Source organism: Cibotium barometz, chromosome 46 (assembly GCF_041138505.1).
Source record: "Cibotium barometz isolate CiBa-2024 chromosome 46, ASM4113850v1, whole genome shotgun sequence".
NCBI lineage: Eukaryota > Viridiplantae > Streptophyta > Polypodiopsida > Cyatheales > Cibotiaceae > Cibotium > Cibotium barometz.
The window spans coordinates 10,738,070-10,759,456 of record NC_141091.1 but is presented as its reverse complement, the minus strand read 5'-3'; the positions used below and the strand labels follow the sequence as shown (position 1 = coordinate 10,759,456).

The following is a 21,387-nucleotide window of genomic DNA, read 5'->3' as shown; positions in this document are numbered from 1 at the left end:
AGACGCCCCTTCCTTGATTTGAAGACCTATGAGTTTCTTCAACTAATACACTTTGCTTGAGGCACTTTGCTGGGCATACAAGTCCTGCAATCTCTGCCACATTCCCGAAGCTGTCTTCTCTTCACGTATGCTGAAAAGTAAAGTGTCTGACACAGACAACATGATGGTGGATCTTGCCAGCTCATCCATATCTTCCCATTCTTCAGCAGTAAGAGAAGCGGGCATTACACCCCTTTCTTTGATGGGCTTGTGCTGCTTCTTCTGGAGCAACACATTATAACACTGGGTTTGCCAAATGTCATAATTATGTGAGTCTTCAAGCTTCTTGATGTGAAGCAATGAAGAGCTCTCACCTGTGGTTGCCATACCAATATGCAACCTTTGTCAATGCCTGACTCCCTGCAAGCTGTGCAAACACTGCACCAAAGCACACAAAGTGCTTACAGTTGTTCTCCCAAAGTTTATCTCCCACTGCGGAAGCACGAATGCAACTCTACTCCCACTGAATGTGATAAAATCACCAAAATCTGGTTGCTGCAGATTTAGGACAGCACCTTAGATGTGCTCTGTTCCCCTTCCAAAATACTGTACAACAGTACTAAGTGCTCACCAATGATGTACCAAATCTGTACCGGCAAGTACAGCAGCTGAAAATGAGCCTTTTCTTCACTCAAATCAATGTACAGCCATGCCAAAACTTGTACAAAGTTGTACCAAATCTGTACCAACAAGTAGAGTAGCAATAAATGCTCTCCTGGCTGTCCAAATGAGTGAAAATCAGACCTTGACAGTCCCCACCACTGCATACAACAGTCCCGGACAGAAATGGAGCAAAAGCCCCTTGACTGCAAGTGGATTTCTGAGGGTTCAAGGCATAAAAGTCTTCCCTGCTGCTTTGCCAAGCTCAACAAGCATAAAATCTTGAAAAGCCCCTTGATTCAAGATCAATTTCTGATCATACATGGTACATTAATGCACATGAAGGCATCCAGAGTCTTCACAATGCTTCCCCCTGGCCACATATACATCCAATACATAAAAGCCCCTTGATTTACAGGCACATTGAGTGCTTGACAGGCATCAACACATTGCCCAAAGCATCAAATGCCAGTGCCTGCATGCAAATCAACCCAATGGGCACAAAAGCCCTTTGATTTGCACTCCAATTTCCTGCAATTTTGGCCCGAATGTGAGATTGCTCACATCATACAGCATGTATGAATGCCCAATGGCACAATTACATCAAAAGCCCCAAATTTTGACATCCAATTTCCTGCAAATTGATCCGGAATGTGACCAATGTCACCCAATTTTGCCAATTTTGCTCAAAATTTGAACAATTTGGCACCTGTACTTGCTCAATTGATGATTGTACATGCTCAATTGCAAATCCCAAAAAAAATTTGAAGCAAATACCTCTGAAATTTTTGTTGCAGAAAAAAAGGGGGAGGGGCGTCAAATTTGTTGCTGTTGTGCAGACTTGTGCTGAAGCTGTATTCGTGCTGCTTGCTGGTCAGGCTTCTACAGTTAGTGCAACAGGGCACAGGTAGGTTGCTGCAAGAGCCACAGGAAGTAGCAACAGTCACAGCTGGTGATGGTGGGCACAGCTGGCGATGGTTTATTTCTCATCACGAACAAGACTGTAGTCGTTGATGTGTGCAGAGCGATGGATGGGTGCTTGGCGACAGATTCAACGCAGGGAGCGTTGGACACGTGGAACGGCGGGGACTGCTTTGCTGAAGGCGACCAAGGTGCAGGCGCATGCGACGGGAGGTAGGCGCACGGAAAGCACTCGGCTTTTCCAGCTGCGCGCGAAAACTCCTCAAGGCGGTCCTCAAGCTCCTCACGCTATCCCGGCTCGCTCACAGACTCTCCGCAGCCTGTCGGCTCTTCACGGCTGCTCCATCCCTAGACCACTCTGAGTTCTGCTGCTCCCGCTGCTGACCAACGTCCACGGCGGTTTTCTCTTCCTCTCGTCGGTCCCTTGCCTCTTGGCCGACCACTGGCCAGTCTTACGCAGCGCATAGGTAGTGGTGGTGCAGTGCTACTGGTTACCTCGCTTGTGGCATCTACGCAAGTTGGTCGTGAGCCTGACGATCAGTGAAAGCTACAGGCAATGCGGGCTGTTGGAGAAGCAGTAGCTTTAGCGACTATGCAATGGCTTTGATACCAGTTGAAGGAGTTGAGTTAGGGTTTCATGTGGGAGACATACACAGAGAGAACTAGATCCTGAGTGCCTGAGTGTGGAAGCCTTGAGAACAAGGCAATGGGCCACTTGTTGGTGGCCTATTGTGTCGCATGAAGGATAGGCGGCGGCCTGTGGACTAGTGAGACCTGGTTATTGGGCACGACCTTCTTCCAATCAGGAATGAGTGTATACTGGCGGAACCATTGAATCCCAAGGATCATGTCACACTTGAGGAGGGGTGAAACAATGAAATCCCGTCCTCTCCTCAGTCTCTACTCTGAGGCGGTGGGAGGATACCCTGAGCTGGCCGATCATGATATGCATGGCATGTGAACAAGGGGCTTGCAAAAGTGACTCCTAGATACACATACTTCTGCACAATCTCCACTGGGGCATCTCTGTATATGAAAAAAAATCGTGAGGCAACTGCAGAAGATGTGTTGAAGACCATAACCTTGGTTTTGCCCAAATTGACCGTAAGGTCTTTCCCTACAAAATTTGTCCAATGCATTTAAGTGTTTCTGTAAACCCTCGACTGAATCTGAGTTCAAGACAATGTCGTCAGCGTATAGCAATATGGGCACTCCTGTTTGAGCCAATGGTGAACCTCTACCTCTGAAACTATCAACAAATACTATGATCTCATCAATGTATAGGCCAAAGAGTGTAGGTGAGAGCGGGCAGCCCTGCTTAACCCCAATAGTGCTACATATATCTCCCGAGGCACGTACTCGGCCGAGTACTGCCTCATATAGTGCTATCACACCCCATATCATCTCATGTGAGAATTGGAGCTCCTGCAAGCTCCTATCAGACGAGATCGAGGGACAGAGTCAAAGGTTTTGCGGAAATCCACAAAGCAGCAATACACATGTCTCTTTGAGGACCTCGCCTCCTCTATGATAGCCCGTAAAGTAAAAATATGGTCGTGGAGAAGTTTCTCCTAAAGCTTACCTGGCCTAATGCTCTGTTTCCCATCCTCTTTGCCATAGAGCTCATCATGTCCTCTAGTATTGCCCCATAGATTTTGGCCATTGTGTGACCAATCATGATAGTCCTGTAGTTACCTGGGTCCGTGGGATCTCCTGCTTTGTGGATGGGGACAATGGTGTCGGTAGTCCAGGAGGGTGGGAAGCCTTCACAGAGTGCTCTGTTAAAAAGACTGGCAAGAATGGGAGCCAATACGAGGTGCCCGTGGGCAAAATGTTCCGCGTGTAGATCCTTGTGATATTTTACTCTCCCAATATGCAGCTTTTTAAGAGCCCTAGTGACATTGGGGGAATCAAAGAGATAAGATGATATAGGCCTAGGGATGTATAACATTTGTGGTATAGGCTGGTTTGGCACATCATACAGCTGTCGGGCATAGGCTTCCCAAAGGCTAGGATCTGTGATGGGTGTAGGTGCTCTTTTTTCTTCCAGAATGCGCCAAGCTTCTGAGATGTCCTCGCTCAAAAAGAGCTGGTATAACTCTTGTTCTCGTTTGGCGAGAAATACCCGTTTCTTTCAGTGAGTGAATGTACGGAAGATGCGTTGCATCTTATATGCTGAAATCAGCCCATGTTCCCTCTCGTGTAAGAGGCGAAGCCTGGTGGTTTTGCACTCTTCATCATACCATCCATTCTGGGGTTGGGATCCCACTGGAAAACTTGCTTTGGAGCATGTGGTGTAGGGGAAGCTGGCGTGGGCGGAGTCATGGATGATGGAGGAAAGTTGGGATGTGATGGTGGAGATAGGGAGGGATAAGTCGAGAGCTGAAATGTGGCGGGAGAGGTGGTCCTCATAGATGTGGTCAAGATCATGATGGAAATGAATCCGGGTGAAGGTGGTGACAGGGGGTGTGGGTGTGGGCGGTACGATGGGGCGAGATCGTGAAAGAAAGTAATGGGTGGTCAGCTAGTATGGGGGGAGGAGGGATGGTGAAGTCTGAGATGTGTGGTATAAGAGCGGGAGATCCCATGAGGTAATCCACCGTACTAGTGCCTCCCCCATGCGGAAAAGATGCAAGGCTATCTGACTGTGGCCATCTGGACAACCCATTATATATAACCAGCTCATGCATAGCCCCCATCTCCAAGAAGTGTCTACCATATGATGTTGCATTCCCCATATCCTGGTTGGTTCTCTGGAGGCCCATCTCAGCCAAGTCAATTTCTGACAACATAATGGCATCTCCCTGGAAGTCATATGTCTGCACTTGTTCCCCTTTTGTCCGTGCATTAAAGTCTCCTAATAGGAGGACCTCTCCCTGCCGGGAGAACTCTGCAATGTCTGCAAATAATGGCACATAGGGAGTCTCCCTTTCTCTGTCAGCCTGCATGCATATTCTGATTTCTCTGGTGGGAAGTAGCATATTGCAATATGCATCACTCTCAAGCCAGGCTTGGCTAATCACATCCACATAAAACGAGCCTCCTCATCGTGTCTAACCATTGTGAGCATGCCTCTCAAATGAGGGCGAAACAAGCATGCCACTCCTCCCAATACATGCCCCCCCCCCCCCCCCCCCACCCTCCCAGTGGTGCGTGTTTGTCCTCTGAAAGCTGATTCCCATGTATAACCCTCCACTTTGGGTAGCCCTCTCTCAGGACTTTGATGCGTTTCTGTGTAGAAGATAATATCCCTATCTGTGTAAGTCTCTGTGAAGCCTCTTGTGTCTGACCACAGAGTTCCATTGGAATTCCATACTCCCATCCTCAATGCATCTAGGGTCTCATAAGCCCCGCACCACCATGTGGGGCGTTTATCCGTGATGATGACTTGGTCATCACGATAAACGGCCCTCTTCTTCAAGAAAGCCAAATGGGACTCCGTATCTTTGAACTTGAGGAGGAGAGGCCTTTCCCTTGTCAAGTCCTTCCCGGCTCGCCAAGAATCTACAAATGGCGTGTCACCGAGGCCCATCTATCTACATAAAGTCTCACCATCCTCTTTTGGTGAGTTGCCCGCTTGCAAGCCTATTACTCGCACATGCAGAGCCCTAGATTGGTGACGCTTCTCTTCCTCAAGCGTGGCCGTTATGATGGATGTGGCATTTGGGGTGTGGACTGTTTTCTGCTTTTTCACAACCTCAACCCATTTGGAGGTTTCTCCAACCTCTTCTTTGGTTGCCTCCATGTCTTTTCGGAGGCCTACATGCTCCTCCCGGAATCCTGATTTGGCCTCTTGAATCTCTACTGTGATTGCCTTCTTAGCCTTCTCTAGTTCCGCCTCAAGTTTGGCATTGGCATCTCGCAATTGGGCAATCGCTGGAGCAAGAGCTTCTTGTGTGGCTAGCTCTCCTTTCTCTTTGCCATACTTGTGCATCTCTTCCTTGCATAATTCCATACATTTCTCCATGCATGCAGCCAGGCATGCATCCTTCAAGGCTTCCATCTTTTGTCGCATCTCAGCTTGCAGCTGTTTGTACATTTCCTCTTTGCCCTGAATCTCAGTCCTGACAGCATGAATCTCCTTTTGATGCTGGTTCAATGTCCTGTCTATCAGTTTCTTTTGGTCTGAAAGGGCCTTGTGAGCCTGTTCTTCGATCTTGTTCACTCTTGTCTTTTCAAGAGGGAGCACCATTGTTACAGTCACCCAACCCAAGCTGTGGTCAAGGACACAGGAGAAGATGGGAGCTGGCCCGATGCACGATGGGGTAAGGGCGGGAGTGGCTTCTGGTTGAGGGTTCAACCATTAGTCCGTGGTAGGGACACTCTACGTTACTGGGACCGGACAGAACACTCACCCTCATGGAGGGACAGTGCTTCCAGGCCCGTTTCCAGGAGTGGAGGGCCAAGATGTGGCTATTTGACCGATCTTACAATGGCCAAATGGCCGAAGATAGAGAGGCCTTAGGTCATGATGCTCTCCCGTATGATATGCAACAAACCATCGGTTCCACATGATATTATCCTGGCAGAGTTTTTTGTAGCACCCATGGTAGTAGAGGCATTCTTCCATACAGTCACATACAGTGCCATGGTCCCTTGGAGACTCTCGAGGCTCGCCCTGCAGTCCTCCCGACAACTAGGTATAGATGGGCACAGGTCATGGTATAGCCGAGTATGCACTTGGTTCACGAGGCAAGGACTCAGGATGGATTGCCTCCTGCCTCTCCAGTATGACCCGGACTCCCCATTCATTATGTTGTCTCAGGATGACTGGGTGATCAGATATGATTTATCGGGACTATACATAGAGGACACTTGGATCATAACGCATCAACCACTCTCACAGAAACGGCAGTACTATGTGGATACTTTCGTGAGGCTTACAGAGGATGGTTTCATACTGAGGGCCAGATATCTTGACATATACATGTCACATTGCAATGGGCCAGTTGCGGGTGTCTTCGCACCGCTTGAGGATAGAGACAGGGAGAGCCATGTAGATATATCATGCAGATACCTCGTGAGGAGAGGATATGGACTATATGCCAGAGGGAGGTCGAGTCAGAGGAGCACTTCATATGCTGGTGCACCGTATATTATGAGACCCAAGGGAGGTTCCATTGTCTCTTCAGATTGGGGTTTGGACCCTTATCCAAGATCATGGATTAACGAGATTAGCGGTGCTTGGGCCTCTTCCTACTAGGGCTTCATCGCCATAGAGACTCATTGATTAGGGAGTTGAGATCTCGTGGGAGACATCCACCCTAGCCCCAGGCGACATCACTCAGTTTTGACCACGCGAGGACACCACACCATGAAAACCGCAAATTCATCATACGGGCACAACACACTTCCGGTGCACAAATTGGGATCTATGGTGTACAAAAAATAAAAACCTCCTTTGTTGCCTCTTCACCGGCAGCAACCAGTCCCTGTGCTCTCGGTTCCACTTGATCTTCCTCCCTATACAGAGTAGTCTCCCCAACTCGCATCCGATCCTTTCCAAGTCACGGTGCCTTTGTCTCACATATCTATACGGATGATTCTCACTAGGCCCAAAGGCGTCATCAACCACAAAGCCCAGAGTCTCAACTTTCAGAGTCTTCATCACAGCCTACTACTATGGAGGATCAAACCAACCAGCTTGGCAGTCCTGCTCCAATAGCTTCAAGAGTCCATGGTCACATTGGCTTCTTAGATCCAACAGTTGTAGAAGAGAGATCATCATTCCCATACGAGTTCTGTACCAGTAGTTGACACTTCAGCAATAGTATTAGACAATGAGGACAACATTTCTCTCGAGGTAGAAGGTGATAATCTTTAGACTCTTTTTCGTCTTTTGCAAGCTAGTAAAACAAAGAAATTGGAAATTAAACCTCTTGAGTCCTATGGAGGACAATGTAATAAGCGTACACTTGAACAATGGCTTTACAAATTGCGCATGTATTTTGACTCTATGGATGCCACCAAGATTACATTTGCCACATCCTTGCTTCAAGATAGTGGTTTCTTTGGTGGTAACGGCGACATCACATTGGAAAAATGGTTATGATGTCGGAAAAATTTGAGGGGGTCATCCGTAATTAGTTCATTCTTGCCAATGCGGATTTTCAAGCCCGAACTCGATAATGCCACTTGGACCAAACTGGTTCTTTGGCTTCTTATGTCTCCCAATTCACTAGCCTAATAGTGGAGATCAATTCTCTGTCCCCAGTAGACGAGCTTCATGTCTTCATGATGAGACTACCAAAGCAGATATAACACTTGTTTCAATCTTACCCATATGGGATGAAACAGTTGACACCAAGCAAGTGGATAATGTTTACAACACTGCAGAGGGTATCATACATTCTTCTAACAGAGAGTACTTCACTACTCTCAAGTTGAACACTTTAGCAGATACTATTCAGGTATCATCGAGAGAATCCATGCTTGAACCTCCAGATTCTTCTACATCGGATCATAGCCAAGTCAACTTCAAGCCCAACATTTGGAAGCCAAGAAAAGATGAAGACATTAAAGAATGATGCCACAACTTGGGATTTAGCATTTAAAGCACGATGACAAGACAACATGGAAACTTTTTCAATATTTCTTAGTGTGAGCTTCACCACAAAAGAACTTGACTCTGACATCGCAAAATGAGGAAGATCTTCAGCAACATCTACCACTATTTCCAGCACTCTTTCAGCATCAAAAGTCTCTTATTTAGTCAGAGTCTTATTTTAAGTGGGAGGGAATGTCACGATTGTGGCTAACTCTCTTAATTACAACCTAATCATTGATTATTAGTGAAAGGTATCATGAAAGGTCGCAACTTGTCTCATGGGTCACTCGTGAAAAGACACGTCTCATTCAAAAGACATAACTATTTATTCAAAAATCACACCCTTTTGTCAGTGATGTGTCTCTTCATTTGTAACTCTTCATGCCACTATTTAAGGTGGTCTTGTGTCTCAATGCAAACAACACAACTTTCCGCCCTTTGCCTCATGTTTACTCAAGTATTTAAGTATTAAGATCTTTAATTATGTTTAATTAAGCCAAAATCTTAACATTCCACCTTAGCCTTTTTGCCAGTGTTGCCACGATCTTTCTCCATTCTGCCATCAGTTTCTCGATGAGAGGCTTTGAAAATTTTCGAAGTGGTGCTTGATGTGCTTCTTCCTTGCATCACTGGTTGTCCTCTTCCTTGGCCTTTCGTATCTATTTGATCAGGGCTATACACTCCTCCAACAGATAGATCACCTCTCAGAGTTGTTCAATCTCTTCTTTCCTTCACTGAGACTCCTTGCAAATCTCCTCCTCTCACTGATGCCTTTCCTTCATCTTTTCAACGCCCTCCATCAGTGTGAGGTTCTTGTTGAGGGAGTTCCCGAAAGAAGCCATATCTTACCTAGGTTCGACCTAGGCTAAGACTTATGCACATCCTACCCTACATGCAACCTAAGCTACATGCAAAAATAGGATGAACCTTTAAAAACAGAAAACCTAATTTGGTTTTTTTTAACTTTTCACATTGAATCTAGGGAAGAAAGCATTGTTGCTAGGGTTGAACTCATGCAAAACAAGGAAATTGTAATTTTGACCTGCAAACCCTAATTTTAGAAACTTTAGTTTAGCTTTCTGAAAACGCTAGCTAAGGATTGCACTAGGTTGACCCAAGCTCTGATACCAATGTGACATGCGTTGCGAAAGTGTCTGTGATTAACTCTAAGCAAAAGAGATTGCACTAATCCCATGTTAAGCAACCACATAGAAGACAAGGTAGACCTAATCTACTATATATTCCCACGTAGAAGACAAGGTAGACCTAATCTACTATATATTCCAAAACATGAATATGTACAATAGTCTTGGATCTTGACCTAGATCCAGCTTGCTGATTCCGTAGCTTGGTCGTGCTCTCCAGATGCTTGCCTTTGTGCCTAGAGCTGCCTCTATGTGGGGGTTCTTGCCAACACTCGAAAGATGCCGAAGAGATTTGTAGGATATCTGCCTTTCCATGCCCTTTGACCTCCTTTATATAGAAATAGGATGGAAAGTTGTGTTCAGGTCGGCTTTGCCTTTTTGACCTACATAGGAATGTCCAAAAAGTCATATTTGGCCTCCAAACTCCAAACTGTGCCCAAAAGGTGTCCCATCCATGGGCCTATGTTCTTGGCACATGTAGGGCCTCAAAATCAGGTGCCTATATACTTGCTAGCAAGGATAATCATGTCCACGAGCATCGGGATTAACGGATACACATGATAGGAGGCTATGCAAAACATTGTGGTAAAACGCTAAAGATTTCCTTCTGAACGGGAAAGGTTTGCTGCGGCAGTGCCATCCACGAACTTTGCATCCAAGAGCTCTTGTAGGGTGCGGATAGGGAGATTGAGTTCATGCAATCCTGTGTTCAATGTGACGAAGGAAGTTACACATGGCCTTCACAACAAAGAGGAAGAGAAAAGAGACGGCCCGTCGTGCTGAGTAGGAGATAAGGAAGCGCTCCCCTGTCACTCCCTGAATGAGGACCTTGGGTGTGGGCTGGGAGTAGAGGGTCGAGACCCCCCAAATCCAGGATGCTGAAAACAGGTACTGCTTCTATAGAGCTTTCTTTCTCGTGGATGTGTACGTATTGTATGGATTGAATGCAACTTTTTGTAGGTTTCCTCAACATCTCAGGAATCAAGATAAAGTTCCATTATTTTTTTCACACTCCCCTTCTTGTTATGTTTGGGAAATAAGCTAAATCTTTCATTGTTTTACAATTTTAGTGCAGAGGAAAGTTGTTTTTGGAGGAAGCCTTGTGTTTAGCCTTTTGTGTTCTTCCCTGGTGACAGGCCTTTGCAGATGTTGAAAAAGACATGGTTGAACGGGAGACTCCAATGGATAGGTTAATTTGTGGTGACGTTGGGTTTGGTAAGACAGAAGTGGCTCTCAGAGCAATCTTTCTTGTTTTCTCTGCTGGTAAGCAGGTGATGGTGTTGGCTCCCACAACCGTTTTAGCCCGGCAGCATTACAATGTGATATGCGAGAGATTTGTGGACTACAAAGCTCGAATTGCTCTCCTAAGTAGATTTCAGGTATGTTGGAGTAGGTCTAGTTATGCCACTATTATGTAGCCAGGGATTGGTTGATCCTGGCTGAGTTGCTCATTGGCAGTTGTACAGACACTGGCAGAGAAAAGGAAGCTTGCTATGGAGATAAGAGCAGGAACTCTAGACATCATTGTTGGAACGCATGCACTTTTTGGGAGCAACATACATTATAGTAACTTGGGCCTGCTAGTTGTTGATGAAGAGCAGGTAAAGCATAACTCTTCTCTAACGTGCTGGTGCACTTTCTAGCTTTTTTTTGAGAAGAAGCTACATGACACCATTGTCAATCTGATGGTCTGGTTTTTCTTTCAGAGATTTGGGGTGAAGCAAAAGGAGCGCATTGCATCGTTCAAGACTTCTGTGGATGTTCTTACTCTCTCAGCAACACCTATACCCAGGACTTTGTACTTAGCGCTCGCAGGCTTCCGAGATGCAAGGTCTGGTGTTCTCACAATCTTTTTTGTATACTATTTGCATCTTGAGATATTTACATTTTCTAAAACATCTTTGAGACCAGTGAAAGTTGTTGTATACATACTTTAGTGCTAGCCTTCACGTTCATCTTGATTAGGTTAGCCCTTCACCTTTGAGGAAGTGATGGTAATTCAGCACAGTGGTTTTGTTGACTTTTATGTTTGATTTTGTGAAATTGAGGCGCATATTACGTTCATACATACACATGTATGTATATCTATATCTATACATTTATATATCAGTATGTATATGTGTGTGTGTATACGTACGTACATACGTGTTATACATACATACATATCAATGTATAAATATAATATTTATATAATTGTATGTATGTGTTATATACATACATATTTTTTCATACGCGTGTGGGTATGTATACATTTATATGTTTATATATGTATATATATACACATTTGAATCTCTTTTGTGGAGTTAAGAATGCACCTTGGTTACTGTTAAGTCTGGGAAATAACCTGAACTTTTCATTGGGAGGGGTGTGTGTGTACACACACACACACATGCATGCATGCATGCATCATACATACATACATACATACATATATGTATGTATGGATGTATAATGCATGTATGGACGTTCATATCTATGTATGGATGTATAATGTGTATGTAGTTATGTATGTGTTTATGCATTCATGTATGTATGTATGCATGCAAGCATGCATGCATGTTTGTCTCTCTAACTCTATCTCTTTCTTGCAAGTGCGTGTGTGTGTCCATGTACATTTGCACGTGCATGTGGTGTGTGTGTGCGCGCGTGAACTGAAACCACCTCTTGGGCATTGATGAACAGTTTTGTTTTGTTGGTTGTGAAATAACTAGCTTGATTACAACTCCTCCTCCGGAAAGGGTGCCAATTAGAACTCACTTGCTGGAATATGATGAAGAGCAGATGAGGGTTGCAATAGAATTTGAACTTGCTCGAAATGGACAAGTATATTATGTGCTGCCCCGAAGCCAAGGTATGCTACCAGTAGTAAAGGCTTTTCATAGTTTTAGATCCATGAAATTCCATGGCGATGATTGGTTAGGTTGCAACTTTAAAGACAACTGAATTGGCCTATTAGTTGCAACCTTACTGTGGCATAAGAAGAGATTCTGTGATTGATTGTATGGGGAGGCTGCCATGTGTGAGCATCTGATCTCTGTGGGGCATCTATTGTCTTGCAATTTCTACCAAAAGGTTTTTATCCAAAGTTGTCGTACGGTGGTTTTGCCGATTGAAGTTAGAAAAGTAATCAATGTGTCTTGGACCTTAAAGAAACAAGAGTAGGCTTTTGGTCCATCATGCCTGCTATTTGCTGTGTCTTGGTGGCATGCCAAGCTCTTCCTTGTTATAAAAAAAATGTCCTAACTTTTCTTACCTAGTAGTCGAAGTCATCATTTCATGTGGCTGACTCCTCTACGCCCACTTTCCTCTTGGATAGAGGACCTGAGATCTGCTATATCCTTCTCATAATGGGTCTTCAGCTAGGCAATCTCCTTTCATGGCCCTCCCTTATGGCAGCCTTTTCTTGGTCTTATCTTGGAAAAAAATAATGGCGAAGGCATCACAAATGTGGGAATCCATTCTTGTTGGTTTATTAGAATCAATATGCATCGCCATCTTCTCCAGGTTATCCTTCTGTTTGCCCTGTAAGCCATTCCATTAAGATGACTTGGTCTTTTCACATTGCCACTTGTGTGTTCTGTTTCTTGGTAATCTCCACGTATCTGGTCTTGTGCGTATCCTTCTTTGTTAATTCTACCCATTTGGAATTGGTGTCAATGTCATGCCTGAGCCCATCACTTTCCTTTTTGATCTTTATCTTGTTGTCTTCAATCTCCTGGCAAACCTCCTCCTCAAACTGCAATCTAATGTCTTGTACCCTTTGTTTAGGGCCCATGTTTTCTTGCCTGAGTTGTTGCAACTAAAGCACGCACACAGGTTTTCCTCTCTGACTACATTTTTGTTCTCTTGGATAGAGGACCTGAGATGTGTTATTTCCTTCTCATATGGGTTTTCAGCCATGCCATTTCCTGTTCATGGCCCTCCCTCAGGCAGCCAACTCTTTCCCAAAGGTCTTATCTTGGAAAACCAAGATCTTCCGAATCATGGTGAAGGCATCGCAAAAGTGTGAATTCATTCCTGTTGGTTTATCAAGGTCAATATGGATCGCCATCTTCTCCAGGGTATCCTTCAGTTTTCCCTGTAAACCATTCCATTAAGATGACCTGGTCTTTTTGCATTTGCACTCGTGTGTCTTTCTTGTTAACGTCCACCTACTTAGAGGTCATCCATGTCCTTCTTTGTTACTGGAATTTCTTTCAATATCATGCCTGATCCCATCGCCTCCTTTTTGATATCTATTCCTCAATCTCCTAGTGAACGCTCCTCCTTAATCGCAATCTAAGTGCTCTGTAACTTTTGTATGGGGCCTGCTTTTTCTTGCTTGAGTTGCCGCAACTCAACCATGCATGTGGCTTTCAAGGGCGACTCGTTTGCACCCACTTTCCAGTTCCATTCCTCTTGGATAGTGTTGGGCTAGAGTTTGGAGCAGCAGCTACACACACGCACGCATGCACGCACGCACGCGCACATGTTTTTTTTTTTTGTTTGTAAAACCACTGTTCTATTACTTGACTGTACAAAGAGAAGCACCATCATGAAAGTGTTTCTCATAAGTCACAAGAACTAAAAACAGTGGAAAAACAAGTCTAGATGTACTGATCTACTTGTTGGAGCCAAAAGAAGTCATATAAGGATTGGCGCAATGAGTGATGAAAGCAGCAATACTTGACAATCGAGGGTGATTGGAAGGCCGGTCGACTGCGTGCAATCCAAAGTGACCAGAGAGCCCAAAATCTTGTCCACTCCAAAAATGGAGCCATTTCTGTGAGCCTCCTTTCATATGTCCCAAAGATCCAGAAGTTCCAGGAAATCTTGCAGGCAATCACACAGATAAACTATGCATGAAACGTGGGTATCAATACATCAAGTGCTGGATGGTCTCATTAGAGCATGAACACCTTGGGCATTGAGCAGTAGTTATCTTTCTTTTTGCCAGAGTTGTACGAGCGGGGAGTACTCCGGCAATACATCTCCAGAAGTATACTCGTTTTGCAAAGTTTGTTTCCACCATTTTGTGGACTTATTAGACTCTTGCTGTTGTGATTAGTGAGAAAGGAAATTTTACTGAAACTAGAGTCTTTTGTCTTTGTAGTAACCAATATTCTACCCTACTGTGTTGAGGGTCATGTAACACACTCTCAAAGGGCTGTAGTTGGGATCTAATTTGTTGCCATGGATGTCTGTAATGCGTACCCAAACCTCATTGTCTTTGAGCCTGTGGGAAAGATAAAACACATCCCTTAGGGGATATGACATCTTGCAGAGTACATATTCCTTTAATAGACAAAAAATAAGATCGTTGAAGTGTTGTAATTGTCAACAGAGCAGCGAAAGCTCTACTCCAATGTATGTTTTCATGCCTCAATGAATTTCCTATCTGTGGAGGCCTTCCAGACCAATGCAGAGATTGTACCACTTCTTTCCAGCCAGCATTGTGTATGGGAAGCCATGATTGCCGTGCACATATCCAAATAGTATATCCCAATATTATAACTGCCATTTGCCAAATGAGCGTGTTTGAAACTTTGTACACATTGTTGCTACCATGATTGCCCAAGGTTGTTCCAATGCAAGAAAAGTATGTAGCAACGTTGGTTTTCTTGCCAATACATGATAATGAATATTAGGAACATTCAATCCACCATGCATTTTGGGCAAAGAGATGCTTTCATATCTTAAAAACCTTAGTGCTTTTTTACAATGCTTTGTCTTCACACAGTTTTTTTTTTGAGGGGAATCATAAGTATATTAGATTTACAAGATGACTATCCAAAGTAGATAGTCCCAAAGTACATCAACTGAAGATGTCAGTATAAGACAAATATACATCATGATCTATTTGGTCAACCTGCATGCAATCGAAGAAAGATTGATGCAGGGAGTACCGAAAAAAAGAAAATGCAGAAAAAACCGCATCACCGAAAACTCCATGGTTGCGAACTTTCCATAGTGTCCATAAAGCCCAGTAGCGCACCCATGAGAAGAAAAGAGAGAACTCTGGTATGGGCAAATGAAGACCAAATAGCTAGAAAAACTTTCCAAATATCATATTTGGAAATCTAGCCCGCAGAAGCTGGATGAGAGGAAGAAAAAACTGACGAGAAGAAGGACAGCTTCAAAAAATATGAATGACTGTCTCCCTGGAAGCAGAGCATCTATGGTAAGTGGATGAGGATATATGTCTGCGTGCCAGAAACTGTCCTGAGGGAATAACAGCCAAAAGAACGCGCCACAAAAAGAGCTGTTGTCGAAGAGGAAGCTTCGACTGCCAAATAGATCGCAATCGTCTTTTCCACCACCAAGATGACCGATGCATATGCCAGAAGAGATTTGCCCGTTCAGAAACCCAAGGCAATGGCAACAAATGTTTATACAGACCAGCAACTGTAATATCAGATAGCCTCAAGGGATGGCATGAAGAATCAAAAGAGGAGATAGTCCAATCCTGTAAGCGATCTCGAATTTCCATTAGTGGAATCGGCAAAAAAGGCTGAAGCATCTGAATTATATCACGCCAAAGACGACGATAATGAGGTCCCAAGCCATAATGTGCAGCAGCTTGTGGAAAAGAAAGAGGGGAGTCATCAGGATGGATGACATCTCCCACAGAGGTAACACCCTTTGAGTGGAGAAAATATGAACGCCGGGGTTCTTGCACCGCCAGGGGAACTGTAAATGCTTTGGACCAGTGGATGCTCTCAGTGCGGAGAGAGTTGCCTTGTAAGGAGTCACGACCATTCCATTTTAAATTTGAAAGGACAAGCTTCCAACCTGCAAGTAAGCCAGAAATGAGAGGACAGCCCTTAATTTTGCTAGTAATGTAACCAAGAATAAATCCCAATGAGTAGGTTGCCAATGGCCAAAAGCCGAAGTCGTCAAATGAAGTAACAAATGACGGATCATCGCTGTCCAAGGCTGAGTGCCTTCCAGAAATTGAAGCATCAGTTTACCTCTGTGGGCAAGAATATGCACCTGTAAATTAAGGATATTGAAGCCTCCATGCATTTTAGGGGTACACAAACGATTTGCCGAAAGCAAGCGTACACTCTTTTTCCCCTGCTTCGACCTCCAGAATATCTCCAAGATGGTGGACATAAATAATTTCAGCTCCCCCTGAGAAAACCTGATGAGAGGAAGGTAGAACTGAATATAGGCAACCAAGATGGACTGGAGAATCCGTAAACGAACATGCAATGGCCATGTTGCAAGTTTCCAGTATTCCAACTTTTTCTTGAGCTTTGCCAAGACCCAATCTGTTTGTTGACGGCGAGTGACTGTCCATCCCAAAGGATATCCCAAATGCCGAATCAAATGAGTGGAGTGAACTATTTCCCCTGGCCATAGCAAATTATGCCACTGTTTTGAATGCAGAGGCAACCATTTAGATTTCTGAAAATTGATTTGTAGGCCAGCCGCAAGTGCAAACAAAGAAAGAGCCTGCATCAAAGTAGAGAGATCCTGATGTGTATTGCGAGGAAGAAAAAAAGAATCGTCAGCATATGCCTGAGCAACCAACTGACGTCTATTCTGAATGTCCAATCCATGAAGACTGCCAGTATCAACCAAATGATCCATATAAAGAAGCATGGGATGCATCACTATAGCATACAAAAGAGCACTTAAAGGGCATCCCTGCCTAACTGAACGATGCAAAGTCCATGATTCTAAGAGCTCTCCTGACAATATACAAGCCGCCTGGCTATCAGCATAAAGCCAGTAAATGATATTCTGCATTTTTTCTCCAAATCCCAGAGCACGCATGGTTTCTTGAATGAACCCCCATTTAATAGTATCAAAAGCCTTAGCAATATCCACTTGCAATAATAAGACATCCTGCTACGTGTATTTGGCATATTCAATGCCAATATAAGCATTTGCAATGTTATCTGTAATGTGCCTGCGAGGAATAAATCCATACTGTGCAGAATGGAGTCCATCATTCAAGCAACCCTTAATGCGATCGACAACCATTTTACTGATAATCTTGTATATCACCGGCATAAGGGTAATTGGTCTCCAATCTGCCAAAGACTGACATAAGTGTTTTTTAGGCAACAGCTTCACTAATCCTTTTTTCCAGGAAGCTGGCATTTGCCTTGTCTCCCAGGCAATGTTTACCATACGCAGCAAAGGTAATTTAAGGGTGTCCCAATATGCAAGAAAAAATTCAACTGTAAGGCCATCCCATCCTGGAGCTTTCCATCGGCCACAAGACCTGATTGCATCAGACAGTTCTTGTTCAGAGAATTTTGTTTCTAGTTGTTGCGCCTGAGTAGCAGAAAGGATGGGGGATACATGCTGTAATAACCGATGATGTGCATCATACACTTCCATGGCGTGAGAATCGTCCTCACCAACTTGAGAGGAGAAATGGGTAACACAAGTCGCAGCCAATTGTGCTCGGGTGGAGGTCCACGTGTCATCTGAAATTAAAGTGCGACATATAGATGCAGCTTGTTTTCTGGAATGTAAACTCTTGAAAAATTCTTTGGAAGAGCAGCCTTTGTCCAAAAGCGCGGTGATCAACTTTCTGATGTTGGCCCAAGTTGCAGAGGAAACCTGTTGTCCAGATGTAAATGTTGGCTAGATCCGTCTTCCTGCTCTTTATATATATATATATTCTAGAAAATAGAGCCTTCACCAAATTACAAAGCGCTCTCCCCTTATTTACATATCTTTGTTAAATAGGCTACATAAGAGATTCCACCTTTCATCTTCCCACACCCAAAAAAAAAAGAAAGATAAATTGGAGGTGTCAAGACTCTCAAGATCTGGACTAGTCATGTGCCTTTATAGTCTAGTCACCCATTGCAATCTCAAAGACTTCTGCAGAGGTGAAGGAGAGTACGATGACAGTGAGGAGGCTGCAGTGCCTATCTATAGGCTTTCGCCTTGCTGGTCGGCCTGTTGAAAGCTGGTTGGCTGCTGCCTGACTGACCTACCTAACATGCCCAGATTTATTAGCCTGCTGTAGGACCAGCGAAATAGGGGACATTCACCCAGGTGTCGCTATCTTTAACCTTTTCTCATGCGCAGCCTATGGCAATGCTTTGGGTACCTGGTCAGTATGTTCGGTGGGTGGCTGAAACCTGTACAGAGTGGCTGCCTATTGGTCCTCATATTTATCAAGTTTAGTTTTCCGATTTTTAAACTGTCTAAACGTGCTCCATTTGTTCGCAGTCTGCCATTCTCAAAAGCCACTGGCTTGGCGATTTGGAAAACCATCACAGGCATGCACCTTATCTACCATGTGCTACCATGTGCATCCTAACACCTCTCTGTCACTCAGGGCATCTGTCCCTTTATCAATTAGGTTGCACAAATGGCTAACACTCTTTCAAACTTTATTGCCAATCTCTTGTGGTTCTGAGTAGTCATGGCACATGCATTCTTGTCTCAAGAGGACGATGCATGTGACATGTTACCTTCTAGATCACCAAAAAGACAACAATCTTTGCCTCCTAGTGGAGATGTGTACATGACATAAATCATACTAATAGTTATGATATCTTGTTTTCTTTTGGGTAGGATTTTTTAGTCTGCATTCTATGTGGTTTACTTTAAGAACATCTTTTCTTTCTCTAAACTGATCATCACCAAGCTGCTGTTTTGTTCAGGTATTGAAAGCAAGAAGGTTGCTTTGCAAGAGCTATTCCCAGGCATTGGAATCGGCATTGCCCATGGAAAAGTATGAGAAGTTTGGTTTTTCAACTTGTGCTGCAAGGTTTCTCCTTGCCAGTACACATCTGCTGTCATTAGTGTAGTTGTGGATTCTATGTGACCTATAATTTGCTTGATTCATGAATTGATATTGTCTTGTCGGAAGAAGTGCATAAGTCGAGATGAATTTAGTTCTTTTTGTCTAATACTATATTTCAATGAAGCCTTAAAACCAGTGTGGAGTGCACCACAGTGGCTGCAATTCATTGCCCGTATCCAAAGCCTGGGATTTCTGGAATAGAAATGAAGCTATCCTGGTGTGCTCTTTTGGCTGCTTGATTTATATAGTTGTGGGCTGGAAAGTTCTTTAGTGCATGATTGGCATCCTCTTTGGTGTCCCTACTACATATGCATGCCATGTGTCTGTGTGAGGAGCTCGTTGTGGTCACAGCTTGCATTCTTACATCCTAGCATAGCAGGTAAGGCTTGGCGAGCTTGCCTTGAGCTGCCATGTAGAAAGATCAATAATGCAGATATAATTGATGAATGCGGTTCTTTCCCCACCCCCCCAATAAAATAAAATAAAATATGAGACTTGTATTAAGTATGATAAATTCTATACGAAACCAAGGCTGATGGCCAGAAGAGAAATGCGAGTTGCATTCGCATGGTCCCACCCTCATAAAAGCAGTGGGCCTAGCTTCCAGATAGGGCCAAGCTTGCGCATATCTGGAAGGTCCCTGTATATGAACCCAAATGGCCTTAAGAGTATGTAGAATAACTGCACAAATGATGCATAAGGACTGAATATAATAGGTCTGAGTGACATCCATAGCCTCTTTGCATCTAGCGCTCCGAATTTGCCAAGCGGGAACAGTGGCAATAATCTCTCAGTAAGTGTCTACTCTGCCATGGAGTGGCATAAATTGCAACTTAGGAACTTGCTTCAAAGGGCATCGACTAACCACTCCTTTGCACCAAGAGGCAGGATCATTCCCTACCCCAAAAAATATCTTTGACCAACCAGACTGGACTAACCATGCTATGAATGTTGTTTTCATATTTGAGAGTAACCTAACTCCCCGTGCTCTCTGCTTTTTTTTTTTTGTTTTTTCCGGGAGACAAGATCCTTCTTTTAGTTAACAAAAAAACAAGCTAGATACAAACTTGCCTCCATGTAGGGAGCGAGGATCAAAGAACAAAAAAGGGGGAAAGGATGCACTGCTCCTCCGGCTGGCCGCTCTATGAGGAGAAGGCTATCTCATACAAGGGGTGGGGGAGGGAATAACCACACAGGTGGTCTGTAGTGCCAAGTCGGCCCACCACCACTATTTGAGAAAAGGACTCCGCATATGGTCGAAACCACATTGAAGCTCCTCCGGCTGGCCGCTCTATGAGGAGAAGGCTATCTCATACAAGGGGTGGGGGAGGGAATAACCACACAGGTGGTCTGTAGTGCCAAGTCGGCCCACCACCACTATTTGAGAAAAGGACTCCGCATATGGTCGAAACCACATCGAAGCTTCCCACACTAGCTGAATGATGTTGAGCCAGATGCTCCTGATGGATTCTGCAAGCAGAGTGTGGGTGCCTTTGATGGCTTCATTGCATCAAGCTCTCCAGATGTGCCATGCGGCAATGCTGCTACAAATCTCCCATTCTCTGGCTTGAACCAGGAGTCTAGTGACCAGTAGATGGGGCTGGGCCTTGCATTGCCGAGATGCGAAGGTGAGAGACATGAAGGGCTAGCCCCCCACCTTCCTCCTCATAAGCCATTGCAACCTCGGTCTCAGTGGCCCAAGTGACAGTGCCCCATGTAATAGTATGGGAAGAGGCCCTGTCCATAGTGAAGATGTGGAGAATCCGTTGCTAAACATGCTGAGCCTTCAGGCAATCCTAAAGACAATGTTGCTAGGCAATCCTAAAGACAATGTTGCTGAGACTCTTGGGGATGCCCACATCTTGAACATGCTACTGGTCTACCTCCAATGGCCAACCATGTGCCAACCACCAAACTCCTACGTGCCAATAGCCACAAAAAGAGAGTGATCTTCCGAGGTCCAAAACTGTCCCAGAGTCTTTTCTCGAAATCAGAGAGAGAGTGCGGTGAGAGGCCTTGTGACTTCCAGTGTCATGCTTTGCTGCTGGAGTGCCCTCGACCGTGGGCATCTAGATCCTATGCCCAAGCCGTAGGATCACACCAAGTCTGGAGTACCCGGGTCCTATTGGAGTCGCATGATTGGCCATCTCTCCCAAATCCATAAACGCTAGAGTTTCTCCCTGGCTACCTTGGCCGGTGGTGGGTCAATGTGCCACTCATGTACATGGAATTTGATCACCCTCACGCTCTATAACGTGGATTGCCCGAGGTCCTCCAAAGTGGGCTCTGATCTCACTAGTCTGTCATGCGGTCTGATCGAAAATGTGAGCAAGGCGGAGCTCTCATCCGTGCCATGAACTGCCAAGAGAATATCA

General features: G+C 44.6%; 1 protein-coding gene across 3 annotated transcripts in view; it reads left to right on the top strand.

The window, feature by feature from the left end:
• The window catches only part of LOC147611870 (DEAD/DEAH box helicase), a 110,814-nt gene that overhangs the window by 8,070 nt on the left and 81,357 nt on the right, over positions 1-21,387 (top strand). For 2 of the 3 annotated variants that reach the window (XM_086783747.1, XM_086783746.1), the window contains exons 4-8: positions 10,389-10,631; positions 10,719-10,853; positions 10,959-11,083; positions 11,964-12,103; positions 18,870-18,940. In XM_086783747.1, the coding sequence (XP_086639873.1) occupies positions 10,389-10,631; positions 10,719-10,853; positions 10,959-11,083; positions 11,964-12,103; positions 18,870-18,940 (714 nt within the window). The remainder of the gene's footprint in view (positions 1-10,388; positions 10,632-10,718; positions 10,854-10,958; positions 11,084-11,963; positions 12,104-18,869; positions 18,941-21,387) is intronic. The other variant, XM_086783748.1, reaches the window with a different exon arrangement.